Source organism: Netta rufina (genome assembly GCF_964035555.1).
Source record: "Netta rufina genome assembly, chromosome: 1".
Taxonomy (NCBI): domain Eukaryota; kingdom Metazoa; phylum Chordata; class Aves; order Anseriformes; family Anatidae; genus Netta; species Netta rufina.
Window position 1 is genome coordinate 142,584,379 of NC_140123.1, and position 26,021 is coordinate 142,610,399.

The window sequence follows — 26,021 nt, forward strand, 5'->3', positions numbered from 1 at the left end:
ATGGTGGATAATTATCATCTCAAATCTATGGTCTGGGAAAAACAACGTCCTTGTGTGCTGCGTATCAGCCTTCAGGTGATTAGAAACTCGTGGTCACCTCTGATTCCAGCCACATTTATTGTGCCCGTTTGATGCAGAGATGCTCGGGAATGCAAGGCTCTGAACTAGCGTCCACTGTCAGACAAAGGAAGGTACGACACACGATGGGGCCATTTAAACCAACTGCAGCTGGAAGACCGTCCAGGAACAGGAGGCCTGATACCTTCTGAAACAGCTAGAGTAAAATTCATAAACTGTAAGAGTTTCATCCATATAAATGTCCAATGCTTTCTGAATTCTACTAAATTCTTGCTCTCAATTATTTATGTGCTGCAAGAAAAAAGTAAGTTTTACCTATGTCAGATGTTTTGTTTCAATTGAAAACCTTGTACTGCGTAAAAGTACACACAGGAATGCCTGGTTTACTTCTCTGTACTTCTAAGTTTATATACCTCTGTCACGTTGCTTTTTATTACCCTTCACTCTAACTACAGATGCATAATCTTTTCAGTCTCTCCGCAGCTCTAAGCATTTTCATCACCTTTTTCTGCTAAATACTTGTAGCAGAGTGACCGGAAAGGAACATAGGATATTTTATTTTAAAACCAAAGGCCGGGCCAACAGAGAATCACACGTCTTGCACCCACGGCCAGCCAGCACATCCCCACGCTCAGCAGCCTTCCAGTCACCTAGAGCCAGGGGAGCGATGGAGGAAGCGACGCCTATTACATCAGACCCTTTCACACTGCAAAATTCACGACTGCTGGAGAGGTTCTGTACTCCAGCGCCATGCCAGCCAATGTCAGCTGTGGTAATGCAAACGAAAAGGCATTAAACCCCATTCCCCGCCAGAGAACAAAGTCTCCCACTCATTCCTTCAAAAAAGTTAAAGGTACTCATTTCTGAGGGACTTGCGGGGTGGGCAGATATGTTCACGGCAGTTCTCCAAAGATAGCTCAGAAATAACCTGGGAGGATCCCAGATGAAGGCTGGGTGTCTTCTTACATCTGTCTGGTTTGGGAGATGGAGTGTAAACAGTGGCACATTAGCTTAGATTAATTACTGACTGCCGGTATTTTCCTTTCATGTAGTGAACTCTGGGAACATAACACCGCTGATAATTAAATAGCGCCTTCCATCAAAAGGCTCCAAACCACCCAGCAAACCAGTCAAGCCGTTAAGGTAGGACTGCTGGAGCAGGACACAGCAGTGGCTTAGCAGGACAGACGAACACAGCACACCAGTTCAGGAAACAAACAAAAAAAAAATTGACCGAAACTACAGAAGGAATTATTATATGCTTTGCATTACGTGCGCCACAGCAAGACCTGGGAAGGGTTAGCAGGAGTGCCAGGAGACCTTCACTGGTCACACACAAAGTTTTATATCCCCTAAATAAGACTTTCTCCCATGACAAAACACCCATTTATTTTTTTTTTTTTTTCCATTTTCCTGGAACACTGATTCAGTACTGATGAAGGAAATATAAAATATCTCCCTGCTCTGCCTTCTGCAGCTGTAGGGTTTCTTTGCAGCTTTAGTACACAGAATATGAGCAAAGCCCTGTTTTAGTTAAAGAGATGACAGCCCTCAGGTAAGTATGGGTGAGAAAATACAGAGCAGGAGGTAGGTGACAACTGAGAAGAGCTCACAGCGGTGGCGTTAACCATCTGTCTTATCTCATTCCCCATACAAGCACTGCCTGTTGGTTACGTGGGACTTCACACTGGGGTCACCACCACAGCCTGCCAGTGTGGTGTAGGTACAGGGAAATGGATAACCAAACCTGCACCCTTCCCATGTGCCACATCCCAGCTGGGTTACCACCTCCCCTCTCCCTGATCATTTCCTCCTCTGTCCCTGCTCTTTCCAGCCCAAGACTGCTTTATCCTTCCTTCACCCCCCTCCTCATCCCCTGGCACTAAATGTCTGCAAGCTGAGGAGAAGCTCATGGTTACTCCCACTGGCACAGCTGAATGAATTGCTGCTTTAAAGCCAGACCGCTCCCAAAAACTGCAACCCCGACTTGTCAGCTGTTCTTTCAAAGGCACGGAAACACGAGAGCCGTGCAGCAGGCAAATGGAGAGCCGGGCTGCCAGCATCCACCCTGCTGTTTGACATTCACACGCACAATGGGCAGTGGAACTGGCGGAGAGGAGCAGATGTGAGTTTCTCCTGCCCACCACATCCTCTGGCACGCTGGGACCCTGCAGTTTGGGAACTCAAACCCTCCAGACTGGCTGCCCTTCGCAGGATGTTTCTTGCCCCTGTGGCAGCACTGCTGTGCCAAAGCACCAACCAAACCCCTCCAGTGCTCCAGGAGCCACCCTCAGTCACTCCCGCTGGAGCATCAGCAGATTTTCTGTCAGGACACAACACCCTGCCCTCGGAGCACGGCGTTATCTCTCGGTGTGCTCACACACCCTGCCCTCCACACGGGCATACCAGCGGATTCAGCCGATGCCACCGTCCACAGCTGGGATTCAGGGCAAAGCCATGGCTGCCTCTTCACAAACCTGAGGCCTCAGCCTGCCCACTGCTGCTAGATAGCAGGGGCACACAGCCAGTTGTCATCCTGAAGGGCTATGAGGGTAGGGAGAAGGGCTTAAGGGGGAAAGAGGGAAGGGAGCAAGCTCCATACATGAGCAGGGCTTATTTTTGAAGGGTTAATTACACGTTATTATGGCTTAGTTAATAACCTGAGGTGGACTAGAGAGACGCCAACACCATCCAACCGGTACCTCCTCACCAAATAAAGGTACCTTTCTGACACGCCGCACAGACAGGCCTACTTTCCACATAACCATTGAACAAAACCCATGGGTATTCAGCCCACACCACAGCCCACGGTGCAGCAGGTGGAGCACATGGCCATGGGACGGCTGCTCGTGGCTTCTGCCCACCTCCACCAGCAAACCCGCTTCCCCCAGCCCTGCCATAACCCAATACAGCAAAGCCCCAGAAACCACGCAGATTTGAACAAAACACAGGAGATATGAAGAGACAGAAAACTGTCAGATATCTACCATAATATCTGCTAGAGACTGTTCATTTACCTACCTCCTTCCTAGGGAGCATTGGGCAGCCAGGAAAGCAGGACAGACACAGAGCCCACAACAGAAGCTGAAGAGAAGTATTTCTCAGCTGTTCTCCCAGCACCCCTCTGTTACAGAGAGGATAAACTACAGCTGGGCAGGCTCAGGTGGTAGTGGGAATCCTCTGCCCTCCCTGCTGCTCACAGCCATTAGTGCCAGGTGGAGCCCACGAAGGAAAAGAGGCGCTCCATCTTAGCAGAAGCCACACAGCCAGGGATAAACCCCAGAAATCCCAGCCCTCATCCTCACAACTGAATCCTCCCAGAGAAATTGGGAAGATTTTATTGTCATTGGCATGAAATGCACATCAGGGAGCCAAGGGATCCCTTGCTGCAGCTCAGGACCCTGGCATGCCCGGTGCCCTACGTAGGTAGAGCTGAATGGCCTTGGGCTTCAAAGCTCAGCTCACACTGTAAGAACATCCAGAGGCCCCAGCTTGCCAGGCACTATAAAGCACAAGACAGGAGTTATTTCATCATTATCCCACTGGATAAATATAAGACCTTATACTAAACGGTCTACTCATCTCCTATTTTAGTAAGACAGCCGTATACAGGCACTGACGTTCCTCTCATTTATAACAGCACAGGCAAGAGAGAGAAAAATATATACGTCAGCCAGAGACTGATTGCCATGTGTTAGACATGCAGGCAGGAGCTCCTGGCTAGCTCTGGACAGACAGTGAGGGTTTCCACCTTCCTATTTGCCTGGGCAAGTCCCCAAGAGTCCCCAGCACACTTGTGTCACCAATTTGACCCTGCTGAGGTCAAATGCACCAAAGCTAGCTCAGGTGCTGGACCTGCACCTCGGTGTTTCCACACTCTGGAAGCATGGAAGAAAGGCAAGCTAAAAGTCAGAACTAGAAGTTGCAAATCTGAACCCTCTTCAGATGCCAAATTGCATCTGTTCATCATGTATTTTCTTGGAGGTATGCATTTCTGACCCAACATCATCAAAAGCTCAGGACTTCAGTTGTTGGTGTGCTGCCAGAGCTGGAGTCCTTCCTGATATATTTAGAGCATTCAGCATTATACCAACTCCTCTACTCAATAAACTATGATATTCGAGCCATGATTTTTTTGGTTGTTTTAATGTGACCTATCCAAAGAAGCTCTTGGATCTTAATTCTGGTTGCTGAACAAGAAAAATAGGGTTGCTCCAATGTTATTTTGTTGCTGCGATTAGCTTGTTTTTTTATTTAGAGAGCAGGTCGTATGTCTCTTTTTCAAGGACAAGCTCCTGATCGAGACTAAAATTCTGGGTGAGACAACTGACCAATGCATCTGACCCAAGGCTGAAAATAAAAGCTGGCTTCCCACCTTAGTTTCCAAGTAAACTCCACCAAATGACGCAGTGCCCCATACTGCATTTCACAGGCAGCGCGGATATATTTAGCGTGGGACGCCCCTCCCAAAGCGCAGCTTGGGGCACAACTGGCCGAGCAGAACCCAGGCAGGAAGAAAGGAAAACGAACCGCGCAAGCCATCCTCTGCGCTCGGTAGTGTGACTTTTGTTTATTTGCTTTGCTAAAACAAAACAAAATAAAACAACTTTGGAAGAGGCGTTTTATTTTCAGGTCAGGCAGCAAACCCAAGAAGTGTAATTAGGCCCTGGAAATTAGCAGTTGAATTTATTTGTGCGGTTGAGCGTTCTTTGTGTTTCCCACAAGAAGAGAGAAGACGGGACAAGACCACCATCTCCACTTGCTTCTCAAGCTTGCTGCAAGAGAAAAGGGAGCAAGGACCACATGAGCATCACAGAAGCAGCATGCTGGGACTCCCCTTTCATAGGTGTGAAACCAAGGGACAATTAGCCACCTTAACAGCGATATTTAGGTGCCTGAAGAAGCACACTGGTTGCTTTGGGGATCTATAGAAGTGCCTGAGGAAAATGGATTTCAGTGGTGTATAGCTGGTTAACTTGCATTTGAGCAGACACCTCACTGGAGAGATGCTTCTGGGGGTGACCACAGGGCCGTGGTGGTCTCTCCTTCTGTGGTCACAAAGACAGCTTAGCTCTAGGAAGTCCACATTTGCCCTGAGGGCCCCAAGAGGTGATCTCCTCAGGCAAATCAGATAGGCAATAAAACACATTTTAAAACACATTTTGAGCCCTCTCAAGAAGGGCTCCCAGCTGCAGTGCAGTAGCCCATGGAGTCTTCTTGACTTCCACGCTGGTAAATCTCTTGAGCTCAAACTACAAAATCAGACACCACAACTTTAGTTGTAAAGGACTTTCTTTTCAAATCAGGACAATAATCTATTATTACATATTAGAAATTAAAAAAGAAATCACCCCAAGCTTGCGTGAACAGGAGAACCCAGTCAAGACCCTTATCCTGCAGCTTTCCCTAACATGGGTGGTTTTTCTGTAAGCCTTTGGGAACCTTTTTTGTTTAAAGAGGGACTTCCAGTTCAGGGTTGGACAAAGCAGAGCATGATTCATTAGGGAGACCTCAGTGCAAAACACAAAGCAATTTCTCGTATTTTCTTCAGCCCCGGATGGGAGGTGGATAGGGCCAGGGAACATTCATGGCCATGAAAAGTCTTAAATGTCTGAATGACACCACAAGCACAAAGACAAAAAGATTTTTCAGAGTTGAACTGCTTCAGCCTCTCCTGTGACAAGTTAAGAAGTTGAGTGGAGTAGCCATCTCCTAGATTTCCCAATCTTTCTTTCCTTTCCCCTATACAGTGCTCTCTCAGGGTGTCCTTTCCATGGCCTTCCTTCAGTCAACAAGGGCTGAACATAGCTTTTTGCTCCTAGGACACGTTATCTCTGCCCCAGGCCAGCCTGCAGAGAAAGAAGGCTATTATTTAAAGAGGTGCAGAGAAGAACTGGGATGTGATCTTAACCACTGACCCTCGGGTATCCTAGAGCAAAGGACCACAATATGCTGAGACATGAATAACTCTCCTCTGGCAGGGAAAGTTGGGCACTCGCACTATACATGACAACGATCCAAGAGTTAACCAGGTTTAGAAATCGTTCCACATCGGTGTCCTGTTTCACAGCCATGCAACCAAAGAGAGGAATAGTAGTTGGAAACACACAACTTGAGGAAACTTCTTTTTCTTCTCAGATTTTTAAGAAGCAGTACAAGTTTTTTTTTCCCTCTAACTTGAGATAAACAATTGTTTATGAGAACTCTTGCAAGTAATTTTTTCCCATAGATTGCTTGTGTGCACGCTGCTGAAACTTTCTGATAACTGAATACACCAGAAAAACAGACACGGATTCCTATCCCAAAATGGATGAGTGCCATTCCTAGAATCAAATTTCAGATGCAAATATTTGAAGATATCAAGAGTTAGGTCCCTTCAGTAACGTTTGCTTTAGCATGTTAACATGGTATCTTTGAGCATTTCCATTATTAAATTCCTTCGTTAAAATATTCTCAAAGGGTACGGAAGAGTCTTCAAACACAATCAAACACCCCTGTAAATACTGGCCAAGATCACAAGAAAAGTTTAAAACGTTCACCTAGCTCATGGTTGTTCCAGTGATGTAATGTTTGTAGCAGGCCCGCCAAGGCAATACACAGGGGAAGCTGCTGTGAGAACCGCTCTTTTCTCCTTCAGGAATACATCTCCTGCTCGTTTAGACTAATTGATTTCACACACAGTTGTTTATGTGTGTGGCCTCCCCTGATTTTCTGAGCTCTCTTTGCTCCAAACAAAACAGCTTAGGGATGTAGATGGAGCCAAATGCATTTTGGAAGAGTGGAGATAACACCTCAAAGCCAAACAGAAAAAAAACATTTCTTGGGTCAGAGGCTCTCTCTGGATTATGCTTTGAGGCAACTTTACAAAAGCATGCTTCTGAGGAACACCATAAAACTGCTACAGAGACACAGCGCGCAGAGCCCGGCAGGAAAACATTCCCCACAATGGTGGGAAGGGGAAAAAGTAACTTCTGAGCAGAAAGATATATGGCAGCTTGCAAGATTGCAAACAATAGACAACCAAGAAGCTGTCTCAAATTTGAAAGCATCCTGATTTCATAGAGCTCGTAGCTGCACTGAGAGAGCATCGGAGTCCTACTTTATGCATGGATTGTGTATCAGGAAACTGCACTGACCTACCAAACACTGGTTAGAAAGGAAAATTTATCTTGGGCAAGAAATCTGGATATTAATTTGAAAGCACAAAACAGAGCAAGAAAGATTAACTGCCCTCAGCCTCTCCAGACCAGCCATGTGGACGCACTGCAGATTCAATCTGCAGTGAATTACAAGTCATCACACACAAAGTATTGAAGTAGCCAGCCAGCAAAACCAGTGGAAATATACTTTTGTGGATCTGGTCAGAGAATGGAATCTCTGTTCCCCAAGAAGGTCTGGGATTTCAACATTTGCCTTCATCCCAAAAAAAGATGAAAGGTCAAAATATTATAATATTTCATGCCATGAACAATTCCAAACGCTTTTGCATTGAAAATGCGAGGGAAAATAGAAACAAAGCATTCAACAAGAAATGTTGATCCGAAACAAAAGATTTCAGTGTGTTGACCTGAAATTTAAACTCTTGTTTCAGGTTTCAACTTAAATATCATTTTAAGTCTGAATATCAATTGGAAACAGAAATCATTAAGTTCTGAAACATCACTATGGAAAAATATGTTTCTCTTCTGAAAATTTTGTTTTATACCGAAGCATGTTTTCTAATGAAAGCTTCTTTACTTTGCCTGCTCCATATTTGTTTGTGATGCTGCGTGAGGACTGGGCATTTGCTCCAAGCATATGGAGGTCCCAGTGGGCAGATTCACCAGAGGTACCTCACAGAAGCTCAGGAACTGGTACGCCTTCACCCAGACTTGTTTAGGAACATTATAGTCCAAAATATTACAGAACAATTTGCAGATTTTGGTTTCAAGAAAAGGGTCTGTGGTGTCAGATGAGCACTGGACAAGCAGAAACCCACTTCTACACACAGATGATGGGTAGGGTCTGAGGATACTCCTAGATGCCCTGCAGAGATCCACCTCTTATTCAGCACGCTGGATTACAGACCACTTTCCAATGGTCTGTCCTGCGAAACTTTGGAAAGGAAAAGGCAAATGGGACTCCAGAAATTACCTCTAATCATTTGTTATTTATTTAATATTGTCTTTGAATACAAACACAAGGCAAAGCTCTAAACATCCAGAACATTTCTGATGTGTTCATTCTGTCTGAAGACATCTCTAAGCACACACACAACCAACAGCAATTTCTGCCCCATGCAGAAATAACCAACCAGTTTTTCCTGCAGAAATGGGGACAGTAAGAGAAAGCAGTATACCACCAACAAAGGGTTGTGAAGTTTGACCAAAAAGGCACCCACACCACAAATGTCTGCTGCCTCTGACAAGTGGGATGACGGGCACGAACATCAAGTCTGCACTGCACAAAAGCCGCACATTGAGTCAGTTCTCAGCAACCAGTCACAGACACAAGGCCTCAAGTTACAAGTGAACAAGACAGTCTGAAAAAGCAGCTAGAATGATGCTGAAGTGTATTGAGAGAAAGCACTACCAAGAAAAGAGTGGGAGGATCAAGTGATGAATTTAACACTGTTGGCAGTAAAAGCCAAAGGCTCCTGCCCGCTTGGGCAGCAGAGTTGGTGGGATAAGCAAGGCTCAGTTAGGAAGAGATTTCAATACCAACAGTGCTCAGCAGGGCAGCAGCATCTGCCTGAAACCAAGCAGGGAATGGATTTTGTGAAGGTGACTCCATGGCTTTCAACATCAGACCAGTATCTGCTATGTTGATAGACGTTCTGGATGACAATCCGTGCCTTGGGAACAGGCACTGGTTCTGAGCTCTTGCAATCCCACAGGAACATATCCTCCTCCTAAGATTCCTCCATCCCTGGTCCAGCTCTGGCATGCCCTGAAGGCTGGCATACAAATGTCCTCTTGCACACAGGTTCAATGGATAACCCGAGCAGGGGTCGGGGCCCACTGAAGATCACCACCTTTTATCAGGCAGGATAATGAGTTACTGGACCAGCTGGGAAATAAGAGGACCAACTTCCCTGTTACATCAGGGAGGTGCAGAAGCTTGTACAGGTGCCAGGCAAAGCTGCTTACCCCTCCATCCTGTGATGGTGAGCGGCACCTTCAATTTATTCATCTCAGGAAGGACTGCACGAACCATAAGGTTCACCAGCCCAGATCTCAAGAAGGTTTACCAAAAGTGACAGAGCCTTATCTCTAACATATTTAAAATACATTTCCTACTTTGGCCTTGTCCATAAGCCAAAGTTAGGTTTAACTAACAAACTAACTTTGTCTAAACATACATAACCACTTTTCTTATTGCTCGTAGCTTGGTTTTATGCTCGACTTGAAGTGTCACCTAGCATCTATACTATGGCCTGATCCAGACTATCAAGTTTACCCCATAAAACTTCATTAGGTCATGAAGGAAGAAGAAAAAAAGTCCCATGCCTCTGTACACCCCGGTTAACACCATTATGCTGACAGAGATCCCAGCAAGGCCACAGCAGGAGGTGTTGTTTCTCCCAATTCACCAGAGCCATGCTCTGCCATGGACAGGACCTAACAAAAGCAGTCAAATTCAGACAGAGGCTGATCAGAGTCAATTGTTCCATCTAGGCAAGTCTGACCTAAAATGGTGCCATTTTCTTAGAAAATACAGAAGTTGTACATGTCTTGTAGTTAAAAAAAAAAAAAAAAAAAAAAAAAAAGGCTATTATGTGCAGCGGGTTCTTATGCTGTTGGAGTACAACTGTAGTTATGCAGAAATGCAGACTCGTAGATCATCTCAGCGTGCTGTGGAGAAGACAGCCAGCTCTCGAGCCTTTCAGGATTGTGCAGACTCCTTGGAAAGCAGCAGAGATGCTGAAAGAGCCCGAGCAGCTCCAGTAAAAACTGCACATAAACAGCGCTGCGCTCACCGAGTTCACCCAGCTGAAAACTTTCTTGCCATTAATAAAGAATTATTAGAAGTTCATTTTGTCCTTTGGCAAAACTCCCGAACAGCTTGTTAAGAATGGGTGGAAATGGGGAATAGTTAGGAAAAGAGAGGAGAAGTCATGACAGGCATTTGGTCATAATTCCCGCAAGCACTAATGCAGCGCTACCTGCGTGGCGGGCGGCGAGGTCTCCGCAGGTGGAACCACAGCTGCAGTCACACAGGGCTGCAGATGTCAGGGAGAAACCTGCTCTGTACACACCCTGCGCGTGAACAAGCAGCAACACTCTGGCTCAAACCCTGAAGCCTCCGCTACAGCTTGCAGGGTGATGGGGCTACCCCACGAACATCGCCTCCCTGCACGATGGTAGGACTCCAGCTAGTTTTTTAGCATCCAAAGATGGGCAGAATCAACAGTGATGACGGTCACGGGATACTCAAACCCTCCCAACTGCGACACAGAAATGAATGATAATGGCAAATTATTTGCCAAACAAAACCCTGGCATTCTGCCAGCTGTGATATTTACAATAATTATAGCAAATCTGGACCACAGAATATAATCAGGGAGCTTCCACACTGCTCAATCTGTAAAAACAAAACAAAACAAAACCACCTTAACACCTTCGTTTTCTTTTGCACAGTAACATTTTTTTCTGGCTACAGCCAACTCTGGAGTACTTTGGAACACCTCAGAGACTAATGAACCTGACAGCCACAAAACAATATTTTCCAAAAACATTCTCTTAATGAAGACATATTGGGGCTCCCATGTTTTTCTCGCCATTCTTTGATGTGTACCAAAGCTCAGAGAGGTTTTAACAGCTAAGCGAGGGATATTCTCAGTTTATTTGCTTTCAGACTGACTCGCACATAATAGAGGTGCTACAGTGCTTTGGGACTCAGTGAAACAATGATGCTGAAACAGCCAAGAAACTGAAAAGAGAACAATTGGAAGATAAATTTAGGGAGACCACTGAAATACCAGTATTGGTATGACTTTTGTTAACCCTCTGCCCTTAATGACTAAAATAAACCCCAAACACATGCTCCACCCAACCACTTCAGTCTCCATGTCCAATTGAGATGGGAGAGTTTAGAGAAAGCACATTATATTTTCCCCAAATCCTTCAAACAAATTAAGACTTAAACTGTATATGTATTTTATATATTTTATACATATACATATATATATACACACAAAGATACAATGCTGCTCTCCTTTTCTTTCCCTAAGAGAAAAACTATCAAACCCTTTGTATGACCTACTGAAAGCCAAAGATTACAGCCAGAACTCTTTTTTCAAGTCTCTGCATGCAACAGTGCCATGAGCTCCTTGGTCATGGACAACTGCTCACTCTGGGATGATGTCCTCCACCTGAGTAACCCTGCTAGTATCACCTAAAGAGTGCATTATTTTACCTAATTTTGTTTTTCTTAATGCCACTCCAGAACCTGAGACAAAGCTTTGCAAAACTGACCCATCACTTTGAGCAATCAATCCCAGGCTACTTAAGCATGCCCAAGCATCAGAAATAGCTGAGCCTCGGAAAAAATCGGGACCTTTGACAGCGTTTCAAGTCGGATACCCCAAATCACTAGTCACTGCTGGAAACCTTGGCCTTCAATACCTTTCCTCTGAATACAAGAGCATTAAACAGAAGGCCACCGGGTTAGCTCAAAGAGTGACAGAGGAGGCCAGGATTCAAACCATCTCTCTCATGTGGTAGACCACAGCATTAACTGCACGACAACCAGGCATGCCCGGAAAAGCAGAGATCAATTAGGGGTCTCTTGCAGGGTTATGCAGGACACTAATGGTCTGATCCTGCCGTTTTCATTTAGATGAATAAGGCTGCCAGGTCAGGCCATATTTACTGTACCAGACTCTGAAACTCTACAGAAAGTTAATTCTGCCCAGCCTGACAGAAATAGGAACGCTTCCTCTCCTCGGCTTTGCCCTCTCGCCAGCTCCTTTGAAGCAGAGGTGCACATCAGTAGGTTCCCAAACAAACTGGGACCAAAGCCAGCCCAGGAAAGCCCAGGTCTGTACCAAGCAAAATAAGGGAGATGCATCCACCAGGAAGGACTGACCGACCACCCGCCTCGGTCCCGACAGGGGCCAAAAGAGGCACTGTCCCTCTAGAGATGGCCATGAAGCCCTTCAGCATGCCGGGTCTCCATCTGGGAATGACCACAGCCAGAATGAAAATGTCTGAGGGCTGCAATGGGACAAGGGGAGATTTCCCAAAGCCCGCTGCAGCATCAACAGAGCAGGAAAGAGCATCTGGAGATGACAGAGGAAGAGACCCTCCAGCCCTGAGGGCTCTGAGGTGCTTTCTGCACAGACAGAATTAAAAATAAAGCCAGGAACAGGAGGATTGGCTTGCCCAGGACCTCGAGAGAACCAGCGTCTGCTGGAGAGAGGGACTGAGCAGCAAACCGCCAGCCCGAGGCCGCCAGGAAACGCTGCAGCACGAGCCAGACCCACAGCTCAGCCACAAGAGAACAGGTCGGCTTAGGAGGGATGCAGCCGGCTGGGGAGTTAAATTTAGACAGGTAAACAGACCGAGGGGAAGAGGCAGGGTTCACACAGCTCCTACTGCCCGTCTTTGCCTGGCCCCGGGGAGGACACCCCAATAACCCTGCCGGGGGGCTGCAACCATAGACGGGGGCTCCTCCACGTGGGCTGTCTGAATGGGCAGGTGCGGGAGTGCTGCTGGCACGGACACTGCTTCCCCAGGGAAGCCAGGCATCTGCACCAAGAGGTGTGCAAGACTGCAGCCTGAGCTGTGGAGCCACAGCCCCGCGAGCTGGGTACTGATGGAGGGGAGCTGGGGCTGCACACACGGGGAAGGCACCAGAGAACACCCAAGGAGAAGCCAGGAGGCCACAGGGCTGGTGTAGCCGTCCAGGTGCCAGAGCCCTGCCGAGCTACCTTTCTGAGGGAAAAAGGCATGACGGAAGAGGCTTGGCAATTGCTTGTGACACTTAATGAAAGAAGAAGGAGTTAAAGTCTTGCAAACTCAGCCAAATTTTAACTTGAGTCTTCCCGGCCCAGAGGGCTCGAGGGGATACACAGCACTGCCTTCTCCAGGCTGTCTGCAGCCTCGCTGCGAGCCAACAGGCTTCACGGCGTGTTTTACAGCATCCAAGGACAAGTGAAGGATCCCCACAGAAGGGCAGGCTGCGCCGTACAACGGCCTCAGCTTGCAAAGTGCTTCTGCGAGGAAAGGCTGCGTAATTACAAGGGACTCGGGAGCATCCCTACTTTGTGAAGCAGCTGTGCTGCAACGCGGCAATCTGCTTTCAGCGACCCTGTTGCTCTACCTCCCTCACGGCAGAGGAAGATTTGCGTAAGCCTTGTCAATTTGCAAGCCAAGGCTTGGAAGGGGCAGGGGATCGCAAGGCCCGGTGCTGCCCGTGCCTCTGTACGTGTGCTTCATCCAGTTATCTCCACAGCCCCATAACTCATGGGCGAGCGACGCGTGTTTTCCAAAGAGGCGGTCGGTCCTTATCCGAGGGTTTTAAGATCTGTAGAAGCTAACGCTTCCTTTGGTAGTTTGTTCCAATGGGTGATCACCTCGCTGTTAAAAATGTTGCCTAATGCTAATGTGAACACATAATGCTTAAACACCAGCAACACGTTGCTTTGTGCAGTTCTCTTCTTGAACTGGAAGAGCTCTCCAAGTACCAGCCACTTCCCACCACCAAAAGCACACAGGTACTGCACTGAGCCACCGCTTGGCTCTCTTTCTGAAACGCTTCCTAGGCCCACATTCCTGAAGCCTACCATTAGAAAGGATTGTTTCCTGCCCAGGAACAATTCCCCTGACTCCCGTCTGCACTGCCTTCAGCTCTAATGGACCCGTGTTCCTCTTTCCACCAAGCTAACACCCCTTCCTCTGTAAAAATGGAAGCAAGTCATGGACTGCGCGGTCCTACATGACAACATGCCTTGGCTATCCGCATCCTGATTTTAAAAGTACTGTGCTTAAAAGTCTCTCTGAAACGCTCATTGTGTGTGTGTCCAATTAATTTTGAAATGATGAAATGCTTTTCACTTGAACTTTGATCAGCCATTAGGAAAAAGATCTTATGAATAGAAACAATTTATATTCATTTAGATGAGCAATCATGCAGTCTTCAGAAAAGACTGGCTTCCCTGCGCGCCTTGAAACCCAAGCCCAACAACTTCAGGACAAAAGGCTCGAGATATGAAGCAGTCCAGAAACACAGAGGCCCACTGGGCTAGAGGAAAGAACAAATAGCATTAAAGGTGACTGCGCTGATTTATTTGTTGTGTAAATTTCACAACGTTTGGTTGCTCGCTAAGAGCCCAAGCTCCCAGAAACTTCAGTACATGAGAACTTGAATTTTTTTCTTAAAAAGTTATGTTTCTGGCCTTTGCAGAAAAAGTCTTGAAAAGCTTTTTCAAGAGATGTATGTCCTCTTGAAAAGGGGCATACCTTACTCCCTAAAAGCAATAAATCAAGAAAACCCAACTTTTCAGACCCAGCTCTTTCAAGACTTCAAGTTTTTTTCAGCTGCTCTCATGAGTTCTTGCAGGCTGGGAGGGAAGGGGCTGAGAAAGAAGACTTCTTGGTGCTGGGATCCCGCAGCAACGATTTCAGCTTCAGCATGCCCCAAACGGAGGCGTGTTGGTTTTACGTACAATAGAGACGGAGGAAAGGACAAAGGGGCTGCTTAAAGCTACCAGGAGGAGAGGTGAAACATTCCCCAAGTCACCGAATGAGCTAGGGAGGGACTTGCTTCCAAAAAGGAGGAATCTCTCGCCGACACTCCTGGGCACAGAAACGCGAGTGAGGGATGGAGCCTCGGAGCACAGGAAATCCACAGCTGGGCAGCAGCCAGCTCGCCTGTCCAACTCTGCCTCCTACCCTCAGCTGGCAGTTGAGCCTCATGCTTTTCCCTTCATATACTTGGCTAATTTCTTTCAAGAAGAAGGAAAAAAAGAGTGCTCGGGCTGGCTTTGCTGCCACACGTGGTAACTTATTCCATACTGCACGCACTAGGAGTAAAAAAAGTCCACCTGAACTCCTTCAGCGCCCAAGCTTCACCTACAAATCCGTGTGCCTGTGGATGGGACATCGGTTTAAGAGGAGTCTGTCTCTCATGTGAAGAAGAGAATCCTCTTCTTTCTTTCTCGAGAAGAGCATATACCAAACTTTGTTCTGCTTTTAAAACACAGTGCACACAACACAAGACAGGAGCGCACCTGAGTGTTAAAACTGCCACTACAGGAAAAAGGGCTTGCTTCAGACCGCGCTCTGATGCACCATGGTGAACGTGGGAAGGAAGGGCAGAGTGGGAAGAAAAGGCAACGCAAGGCTCGGGAGTGAGTGCTGGTGTCCCCCTGCAGACCAAAGGCCTGGGGAAAAGGATGGGGAAGACCTCGTAACATGCACATACCAGATGGGGTAAAGGCACAGAACAGGAAGATGCAGATGTAAAGGAAGGAGATACCTGAGCCCAAATAAAGAGCATGGAGAAAGAGTGCTTGATGTGTAGTCAGCAGAGGAGGCATTGGTGCAAAAGGCAGTCCCCACGTGCTGGTGAAGTGCGGTAGAGCAGATTATGAGAGACGTGCAAACCAGGAATGTGATGTGTGTGCACCAGAGTTTCTGGCTATGAAGAAAATGAAGCAAGAACACAGATGCTGGCACACGGGTGAGCAACAGCACTGTCATGAAAAAAGGATGAACAGGTGAGTACAGGGATGCAGAGAGCAGAGACAGAGTGGTGATGAACACAAGCTGGAGCGTACGTGCAGGAAAGCATTGAGAGGAAGGAAAAAGTTGGACAGAGTCCGACAGGGATGCTCAACTGGTGGCAGAGGGAAAATACGAAAAACATGGGGCAACAAAGCATGTCACAGCACACGACAAGATGTTTGGGGAAGTTCTTCTGCCTGTACCGCTAAGGGAAGTATTGCACCATAATTCCCAGAATATATATAAAAAAAAAAAAGCAAACAAGTCTCATGAAACACAATGTTTGTTACGGGTACAGCTGGGATGCTCACGCCCTGGTACCTTGGGACCAGGCAGGCCGTCGCTGCTCGCCTGTGTCTCGGGGTGCACGAGCACCCCTCCTGCTGTGCCAGTGCCCGTGCGGGTGCCACGCAGCAGGTTTGGGGCGAGACCGACGGCGCGGGCAGGGGGCCCGCGGGCAGCCGGTGCCCACCCCGGGCAGGGAGCGGACCCCCACCCTCCAGCAAGGTCCGTCTTACCGGGGCAGCATCTGCTTTGCCAGCGCCTCTCCTCTCACGTCAGAGCACCATCTGCCTCAGCACGGCCGCGGCTGCCACGCCGAGGAGCATCCCTCACGCCCCACCAGCCTCCCTCGTGCCAGGGCGAGGCCCGGAGCCCTCCCCACCGCCGCACCGCCCCCGTCCCACCACGGCAACCCCGCCGAGCCCCGGGGACACCTTCCCCCGACCCTCCGAGCCGAGCCCAGGGGCTCCCGGAGCCCCGCCGGCGGCCCCGACCCGCTCCCCGCTCTCCCCTCGGCGCCCCCCGACGGCCCCGTCCCCTTCGCCGTGCGCTGCGCCCCCGCGGCGGGGGTCTCGGGGACCACCGTGCGGGGCCCCCCTCGGAGCCCCCCGCCGCCCCAAGCCGTCCGGGGCCGCCCCCTCCCTACCTGCATGTCCCCGGGCGGCGGCGGCAGGTGGGCACGGGGCTGGGAGCCCCCCGGACACCGCGAGGGGACGCACCTGCCCCGGGGGCCGCGGCCCCGCGCCGCGCTGAGCCCCCCGCCGGCGGCTGCGGGAGGGGAGCGGGGAAGGAAGGCAGGCAGGCAGGCAAGCGGGAGCTGGAGGTGTTTTGGGGAAGGGCAGGCTCCCGGCGCTGGGCTGCCGCGGCTCCGAGGGCGCCTCCCGGCCGAAGTTGGCGGCGGCGGCGAGTGCCGGGCCCGGGAGGTGCCGGCGGATCCCGGGGGCTCCGGCCGCCTCCGCTCCGCCTCCCCCCGCCCCGCGCCCGCCCCCCGCGCCCTGCGCCCGCCCCGCCGCCGGGAGGGGGCTCGCCGGGGCCGGCCCGGGGGGCTGCTGCCGTCGGGGGGCTCCTGGGGGGGCTCACTGGAGGGAGGGGGTCGCCAAAGTGCGAGGGGACCAGGGGAGGTGGCCCGCTGCTGCTGCTGCTGGTGGTTCCCCGAGGGTCGCTGCGGGTGGGGAAGGGGGCGAGGAGGAGCCCGGGGGCGGGTGGAGAGGGGCTGGAGGCGGATTTCGGGGGGTCTCGGTGGGGCTGGCTCCCCACCAGCGGGTCGCACCACCGGGCTCTGCCTCCCCCTGAGCCCGTAAAACCTCGGTGGGTTCACAGCCGGGTCCTGCCCCCGCTGCTCCTGGCGGAAAGCAGCGGGGAGAAGCCGCGGGGGCACGGGCAGGATGGGTGCGCGCTGGCACTGGTGGGGGAGAGTGGTGCCCAGCCCTCGGGACGGCCTGGGGAGCAGCACACACACACAGGGGCAGGGATTACACGAGCTGGGTGGCAGCTCCACAGCCGTGAGCAAAGCCACGACTTGCACTTGTTGCGTTGGGGTCCCCACCTCTGGTCCCCGCAGCAACCCGAGGTCTGGGGCTGCGGAGCCTGGTGCACAGTGCGAGGAGCTGCCAGCCCCCGCCTCGCTGCTCCCCCGCGGGCGTACGGAGGGCTGGGTGTCGGGGGTACATCTGGGAGGCAGCTGGCCTGCTGGAGCTCCTCTAATTTGGGCCAGGCTGCCCCAGCCGGCACAGCTCGACAGCACGTACCCATACGCGAGCATCTCCTTGCAACCAGCTCTGAGCATCCCTTGGTGTCCGGAGTGGAAACACTGCGTGAGCGTGTTTAGAGGAGCAGGTGAGGGTTTGACTCCAGGATGCACGGTGCAGCTAATTGAAGGCTCTCGGTGTCTTAATTTACAACCTGCTATTGCAGTGTTTCCCATCACGGTAGTCATTAGTGATGCTTCCCTTTAATGTGAGCAGGGGAGAGAGGAGGTACAGCTGGAGGTAAATAGCAACCTGGTGTTTGTGGTAGGAAATAAGGAACCATTGTCCCCAGCACGACGTAACCAGGAAGATAATAGTTGGTAGAGCAAATACCAACTAATTAGAGGGGAAACGCTGTCCCGAAATTGCAGCTGGCTGCAGGAAATTTTAGGTGCCAGCTTTTCTCCCTCTGAGGTAAAGCTGCTTTGTGATGCTTGTCTGCCAAGCTTTTAGCCTGCACGTCCAGGCTTTGCAGAGCAGGTGCAGGGTGCTCCTGTGGGGAACCAGCAAACACCAGGGGCCTCTTTTGGGCACCTGGAGGTGTGAGGGGGAGCATCACGACCCGGGGCTTGGTGACACTGTTGAGTGATGTGCTTTTGCAGTTTTAGCATTACAAGGGACAGCTGGCCACAGCGGGTTAGCAGGCCTGAGATCCTCACTGGCACCTTCTGTCACAGGAATCCTGGGGCTGGCGTTGCTTCACACCCTGAGATGCCTCAGGGTTACAGGTGGCAGAGGAGGAAGGCAGAGCTGCTGCAGGACCAGCGGCAGAGGCAGACAGCCAGGACTGGATAGATGTGCTCCTTGAAACCTGCAGCTAGGAGCTACGTGGGTTATTCAGAAAGATCTTGGCTTATTGCAAGATCATGCTGGCTTCAGTGCAGTCCATGAGGAGGATGGGACTTCTCGCAGTTTTACTCCTTCCTCACCATCTCCACAGCTGCTTTGGTGGGACAAGAAGAGCAGGAAGGCACGTAGGCATGTAGCAGTGCTGGGTGCCAGGAAGGGCAGGAGGGACAGTTGGGGGCGTGCACCTCAAAAACTGGGTGGGATCAGGCCCCTGGCTGGCCACATGAAGGGCTGGAAGAGAGGAAAGGGGTCCCCAGCCAGCAGTAACGAGGTGCGTGACACATCTGGGGGTGCTCACAAGGGAGGGCACCTGGTACCCCTCCCTGCCAGGGCTGAACGCAAAAATCACGGATGAGTTGGTCACAGCTCCCCGTGGGGCTGGGTGAGGACAGCAGGCCACTTACTGCTTTACCTCATGCTGTCCTTTCTGCTGAAATCACTCTGCTAATTTTATTTCCAGGAGAGCAGTTAGTTGTCTACTTTTCATCTGTTTTCCCCCAAAAGTCTGCATTATCCTCCAGCAAAACACCAGGCCTTGAATATCTTATCGTAGTTTATCCTGGGAGGATGGAAGAGGAAAGAGGCACTTGTTCCTGGCCAGATCTGATCCTCGCGAGGTACCGGGGGCAATAGCTGCCGGTAGGAGGGGCCCCTGTCTAGCCTCCGTTGCTGGAGATGTCGTCCAGATGTTCTCTGCAAGATGTCCTGATATGATTAAGCCTCACTGATTTAATAATGAGCTGTGTCCACAACTGGAGCTGGTTGCGGTTTGGACTTTACGACCAGAGCCTCAGATGTGACTAATATTGGTGGGAGATGGTGTCACAGCACGCCCAGGGAAGCTCTCGCATCCGAGTGCTTGCGAAAAGTACCTTAACCCACGCAGCTCCTTGGACACCGCAAGCACCACTACCGCTCCGGTCACCCTCAGGTCACCCTTTATCCTCTCCTACAGCAGTGGGTGTCATGTCTCACCTGGCTGACCTCTGCTGTTGGTGAGCAGTGGAGACCGAGCTGATGCCCGTCCTGTGACACCTTTCAAGGAGTAGCTGCTTCTCCTTGCTATGCTTCTTTCATCGGGATGGACTGGACACTTCCTGCCCTTTAATTAACATTCGTCCCGCTCTCCTGTGGCAGCATCAGTGGAAGCAGTAGGAGCAAGTCAAAGGAGGTGAATTTGTTCAGAGGAGCTGAACAAGTTTCCCACAGTGAGATTTTTATGAGTCAAGGTGGAATTCATGGAATAAAAATCTGGAAACGGAAAAAAAAAAAAAAAAAAAAAAGTATCTCCAGCTCCTGCCAAAGGAGGGCTTATTCCAGATGAGTTACCTGATCTGACCTGCCTCGCAGGTGTGAAAACCTTCATTGACCCACCCCATGTTCTCTACCTGCCCCTGCAAACCCCAAAGAAAACCACCACCTTATTCCCAGCCACTGCCCTCATGGGAAGCAGCCAGTTTCCCGGAGGCATAAAGCTCACGACCTGAGAATTTGTGGTGCTCCACAAAAGGAAATATAGGCTAAACTTCTGAAACGTTTCCTCATGTTGACGTCTTTCAAGCTGCGGAGTTGTCCCCCCGGGGACACGTGGATGCTCTGGAGGCTCCTTGAGTCAGTGAGACAGGACCGGACAAGGCATGGGGGGGACACATTGTTGGGAACGTTACTGCCCCCGTCCCCAGGAGAGACAATGAGGGGGGAGAGAGGAAATAAATTAGATGACTTGAATCATTTCCAGCTCTAATTGCTATGATCCTGCAGTAGTTTTCCCAGCCTCGAGTATAACATTAACCATCAAAGCACGATTTCACCCACGGTCAATTAAACCAGGATTCATCTGGCCTGACATCACCGAGTAAAATCCATCCTGGACTCAGGGACACGCGGCTGAGAAGAGGTGGGAGCCGAACGGGGGCTCTGCAGGACGGACAGCAGCTGCTGCCTTCGGAGGTGGACGCTCAGCCTGCTCTTCCCCTCCACCAGCACAGGGCACAAAGGGTAACGCAGCAACTGCTTGATGCACGTTTGCCTTTCCTCACCTTGGCGGTGTGATGGTGGGGTCCCGGGGAGCTCCTCAGGTGTCCACAACGGGTCTGAGCATCCAGACCTGCGCTTCTCAACGCTGAGCTCCACGGGCTGGAGGAGAAGTCAGGGCATCAGCGCTCCCTCCTCCAGCTGCAGCCCTTCTCCTTTTGGCTCCTGTCTCTTCTTCCCCTGTTCCCTGGACGAAAGGGCGAACTGAGACGTTTATTAGGTCTTAAATACCTAGAAATCAAACAGTGAGACACCCTCTGCCAAACACCAGGATTTAAAGGATGCGGTCGTAACCAGCCGGACCCGGCGGCTGCGGCGCAGGCCTGACTTGCCTGGCTCCACGTAACCCGGCAGCAAGGCCGGGGAGAGCACGCAGAGTTCATGCCTCCTCGTTTAGCGCTTTAATCATTAGACAGGCGCTCCCCACAGCGGGCTCCGTGGGCTCGGCGGGTTAAAGTGTAACTGCCCCCCTCGGCAGCCCCTGGCCAGGAGCCCCGGCTCGCCTGACCACGGGCTCCAGCTCCCCACACCGGGCCTGCCGGCTCGGGCAGGGATGGCACACGGGGGGTGGTAGGTGTCCCCAGGGCCAGCACGGGGCACCGAGCCCATGCTGGGGGTCCGGGGCTATGTGGTTAGCGGAGGCGTGAGGCCACGGCCACTGCCATAGCCAGACGGTGAGGTAATCTGCCCCCGGCCCCCTCCTCTCGGACCAAGCCTCTCGGCCTCTTCTGCTTGGCTTAGACCCCGAGGCGAGGAGTTGTGCATCCTTTCCAAAATTTTTATCGGCATGAATTATGACAACTCTGGATATTCTTGTTGTCTGTCCGAATGGCCAATCCCTTCCTCAAGTCTTACTTAATTCTTGGCCTCGGCTGCTTCCTGTGGTAACAAGCTCCGCAGCATAATTAAACCTGGTCTGGGACAGCAACTGCGCCAATGGCTTCAGCAGGGGCAGCAGCGCATGTGTGTGCATGTACCCGTGTCCATGTACCTGGGTGTGCACACGTGTGTGCAGACTGGGGCATGCAGGGGGAGCAAGCATTACCTTGCCACAACAGGACCAACCCCAGGAAGCAGCCACTCCATCAAGCCCTCCATCCAGATCAGTGCCACGATGCTGATGTCCCATGAATCTGGCAAGATGTCCCCAAACAGCAGAGTATTCGCTGTTGGTTTGGGGGAAAGGCCACCAGGACTCCATCAGAGACAGCGGAGGGGCTCACATCAGTGGGTAGTGGCAGAGGTTGGGGCTAACAGGGGCAGCCCCTTCTCCCTGCCCGGGCCCCAGGCCCCATGTCACAGCCCACAGCAGCTGTACCCAGCCCTATCCCTAGGTCTGATGCCCCATGGAGGTTTCCTTTCCACAGGGACCTCCCCATTGCTTCAGCTGTGTGTGTACAAGGTCGGTGGGCATCCTCATCCTCCCCTTCACCCTGCTGAGAGCCTCTCCACACCACTGCTGGCACGGGGTGATGCAAGCTGGCTTTTGGGACAGGCATCCTAGCTGGGCAGGTGGCCGGGAATGTGCTGATGGCATCAAACCAGGAGGGTGTGACTGGTGCCACCAGGGTGTTTGGGAACTGGGCAGTGCTGGGTGGGCAGGATGCGTCACCATGCAGGTGGGGAGGGTGGCACAGGGTGGCGATGCAGGGGGTGGCCAGGAGGGACGTGATGCTTGTCTGCTGGGCACGCAACTGCCCCTGGGTAGAGCTCACACAGCCCCAGGACAAGTGCTATTTAAAGCCAGCAAAACCACAGCACGCTGCCTGCTTTTATTTCTGGGTCCCACAAAGCCCTGAGATGAGCTGAAGAGCGTAAGCAAGGCTTGGGGTGATCTCTGTAGCTGCTGGTTTGGCTGCCTGCAAACCAAACAAATGACAATCAAGCCTTTGTGTGAAAATCATTGCATTGTGTTGGCTCCAGAGCGTCCTTTGATGACAAATGCCTTTGGTTAATAGTCTCACCTTCACAGCTCAGCCCAAGGGGAACATAAAAACAATTCTTAGACACAGTGGTTTTTAAACAAGTATGTATAGCAGTGGTAATATTGGGCTTACACAAACATCAGCATTAAAGTTTCCTTGTCTGCCTATTTTGTGTGCTATGACAACTGAAGCACCAGTGCAGCCACAAGACACGAGGAGAAGAAACCACGTGGCAGAAGATGGTTCTCTTCATAGGCACTTAGATGTTGTGTTGACTGTGTCTAAGGGCCCAGGCACTAGACAAAAGGGTTGCACACAGATACTGGTGCTCCCCCTGCACATTTCAAGGGCTCAGTCAGGAAAATTGTGCCCACAGTGTATATTTGTGCATGCAATGAGCTAAAGACTTAAAACAAGTTCCAGCTTAGATTGCAGTCATTTATCCCTGTAAGGGTAAAATTAAAGCCAGAGTTGTCCCATGTAGTTTAATTGTTTTTGTGTTCCCTCTTTTCTCTGGTCAACTTCCTTAAGAAAGTCATGAATGAATTTGCAGCTCGAGGCACTGATCTTCCAGGATGCACAGAACACCTACTGGCTAACACCAGCCACGGCATCTGAAGTTGAGCCAAAATCACTAAATACTTCAACAGATCCTGGGACTGTAATTATATACACCTGCCAAAGAGGAAAAAAAAAGAAAACCTTGTGATTCATGCCCCAAAACATGATGCTAGCTCACACACACCAGATCTTGTTTTCACTTGGGAGGCTTTTTGTTTGGTGGATTTGATTCTTGTTTCAAGGCTTTCAAGTTCACCGAACCTCCATTTTTCTTTGCCTCTCTCCAGCAATGAGAGCTGGATTTTCTCTCTCTCTCTTTTTTTTTTTTTTGGTACATGCAGCTGGGGACCTTCTTTCCCTTGCAGTGCACTGGGGCTGTGTTTTGAAGAGCCAAGCATCATGAAAGATCATCACATCATGTTCAACACTTCCAAGTTGTGTCTGGTGTATCATCTATTTTATAGAAGCATGAATAACCTGTGCACAAAACCCTATAGGGAATGAATGGGTTTTTGGGTGGTGCAGAGGGCCCAGATCTATCTCTGTTGATATTTAATGAATCTATAAAACTGGGCTGTAGGGCTGACTGCATCACTCATTGCCAGAGTTGTAGGAACCTTTCCAAGCACATGAAAGAGATACTCCAAGCATCAGTCACCATCTGCATGTCAGGCAACGAAAAGATATGTGTGGACAGAACCCTAGCAAAGACAAAGAGGGGAAAGTGACCTTCAAATACTTCTTTTGCTGATTTGACCTCTATCACCTTCAATTCCCTTGGCTCTTCCTTGCTGAGGAGATGCTAGCAGTTAATGGTATCAGCACTTCAGTAAAGATGTGCTTTGAGAGACCTGAGAGGCAGGAATCTGGTCATGGCTGGCTCTGAGCTGGGCACGAAGCAATTGCTGCTCCCCTGACTCTTCACACGGTCAGAGGTTCCCAGATGATCCCTTACAGCCTCGCTGCACAGTGCCAGGCTGCAACACACCCCGCAGCCATGCAGCTCAAAAGGTCTCCATCACGTCTGAACTTGCCGAGATATCATCTTAAGATTGCACACGTAATGATGAGCACAAGCGATATTGTTGTGCTGAACAAGGTCTCTTCCCCGAAAAACAAAAACAGGGAAAGTTGGCGTCATCGTCTCTAACCCCTGTCGCTGCTCAGCCGTGAGCAAGTGCAAAGAAAAGCTCTGGGTCAGCGTTAGCTGGGTGACTTTGCTGTGTGGGTCTAAGACTGATTTCCCAATGAAGTCACACTCCAGTCTGTCACCTCACACAAAGGGAGCCTCTGGGTCATCCGTGGTGATTTTTGTCTGCAGCTCTATAGATAGCTTTGATCTGCTCTTCTGACAGATGAACATAAATAATTGTGCCGCCGCTGTTGTTTTCAGGAGTCATCACTTCATGCACAATGGGATCAAATTAAAGCCTCCAACCATAAGGGCGCAGATCAGCCTTTCACTGCCACCTTGAAGTCATTACGCCCCACTTGGGTCACTCACAGGCCGGGGAAGGTTGCAGGGGCTGGTGTGGCACCAGGAGCTCCACATCTGACATCGACTTTGTGGCAAAACACTTTGTCCTGCCATGGCGCTTCTCTGCCTCTCCTCGCATCTCTAAAATCACTGGAAAAAACAGGGGCCTTACAGCACTCTGTAACTGGAAAAGCTCACAAAAGAGTTTGCAAAAACCAGAGAGGACTGAGCAGTTTGGTTCCTGTTTTCACTTCAGCCACCAGCAGCACCATTTGCTCCGGGGCAGCAGCTCCTCCATCTGTCATGCCCATCCGATAACTTCAGAAGTAACCAGCAAACCCCTCCACTTTAAAAATTCAAAACTGTTAAACTTAAGATAAAAAAAAAAAATAAATGTTGTTTTCTGAGACACACCAAAAGCTGACAGTACTGAAGAGTTGGAAGCCACCGCCTTAGAGCATTTTGCTAGCCTGTCATCCGAGCAGACAATGCAAGCAATTGAGTTACTGCCCCTTCACAAATTGCTGCAAGTTAGCTGTGCTTTAGCAATTGGCAGAATGCATGCTCTTACCCCAGTGCTAATCTAAGGCAAGTACGTCAGCCTGAACAGTAGCTGCCAGCTACCATTGTCCTCTCCTCGCTTGCTGAGTAGCAGAAAGACCTTGCCACGGTCATATATCATTCTCAGTGGAGATTCTTGTTTGTCCATACAATCCTCTGTTGTAGGACCTACTCGTATGCAGCGAATCAAGGTAACAGCATGACTTCCCGCTTATCCCGGGTCATTTTACATCTCTGGGAGCCCTGAGACTCTGCAAAAACACCAGTACTCGCCGGTCACGCCAAGCACAGTAAATAGGACATCTTGGGAACAGAGCCAAGCCCATTAATATCTCTGTAGCATAATGTAGCTGAGGTGGTAGCAAAGTGTTTAAGTAAACAAAACAAAAAAAAAATCCACCCCACTTAACAACAACACAAAAGAAGAAGCTAAAGGAGGGCCAAGCAATCTCACTCCCGTCTTCAGTAAAGATCCCTGTCCTCTACTGAGCACTGACCTTTAATGAAGCCAGTCTTCTCCGTGTGCGCTCTGCCCAGAACAGGCAAAACCAGCCACGAACTGCACTCTCTGGCCAGGGCTTTGCATCCATCCCCACCCACAATAACCCAACACAAAGCTATGTTTCCTAAGAGGAGAAGAGAGGAATGATTTTTACAGTTTCTGGTAAAAATTGTGGTGTTTTCTGCTGCAGCTGGAAGCATCTTGGAGCATTTACTATTAATATCAAGCAAGTGCTGATAACGCTCAGGTTGCAGGCTGCCTGGTCCAGGTGGAGTGACAGTTTTATTGTGCTTT

The 26,021-nt window shown here is 50.3% G+C and overlaps 1 protein-coding gene across 2 annotated transcripts in view; it reads right to left on the reverse strand.

Moving 5' to 3' along the window:
* Positions 1-17,004, reverse strand: part of WNT5B (Wnt family member 5B) — a 69,220-nt gene extending 52,216 nt beyond the window's left edge. The window contains exon 1 of one of the 2 annotated variants that reach the window (XM_084305912.1): positions 16,790-17,004. Coding sequence is in view for 1 of the 2 variants with exons in the window: in XM_084305911.1 (XP_084162037.1) it covers positions 16,717-16,722 (6 nt within the window). In the remaining variant the exon portion in view is untranslated. Of the gene's footprint in view, positions 1-16,716 lie in introns of both variants that reach the window. The other variant, XM_084305911.1, reaches the window with a different exon arrangement.
* Between the last annotated feature and the right edge of the window lie 9,017 nt (positions 17,005-26,021).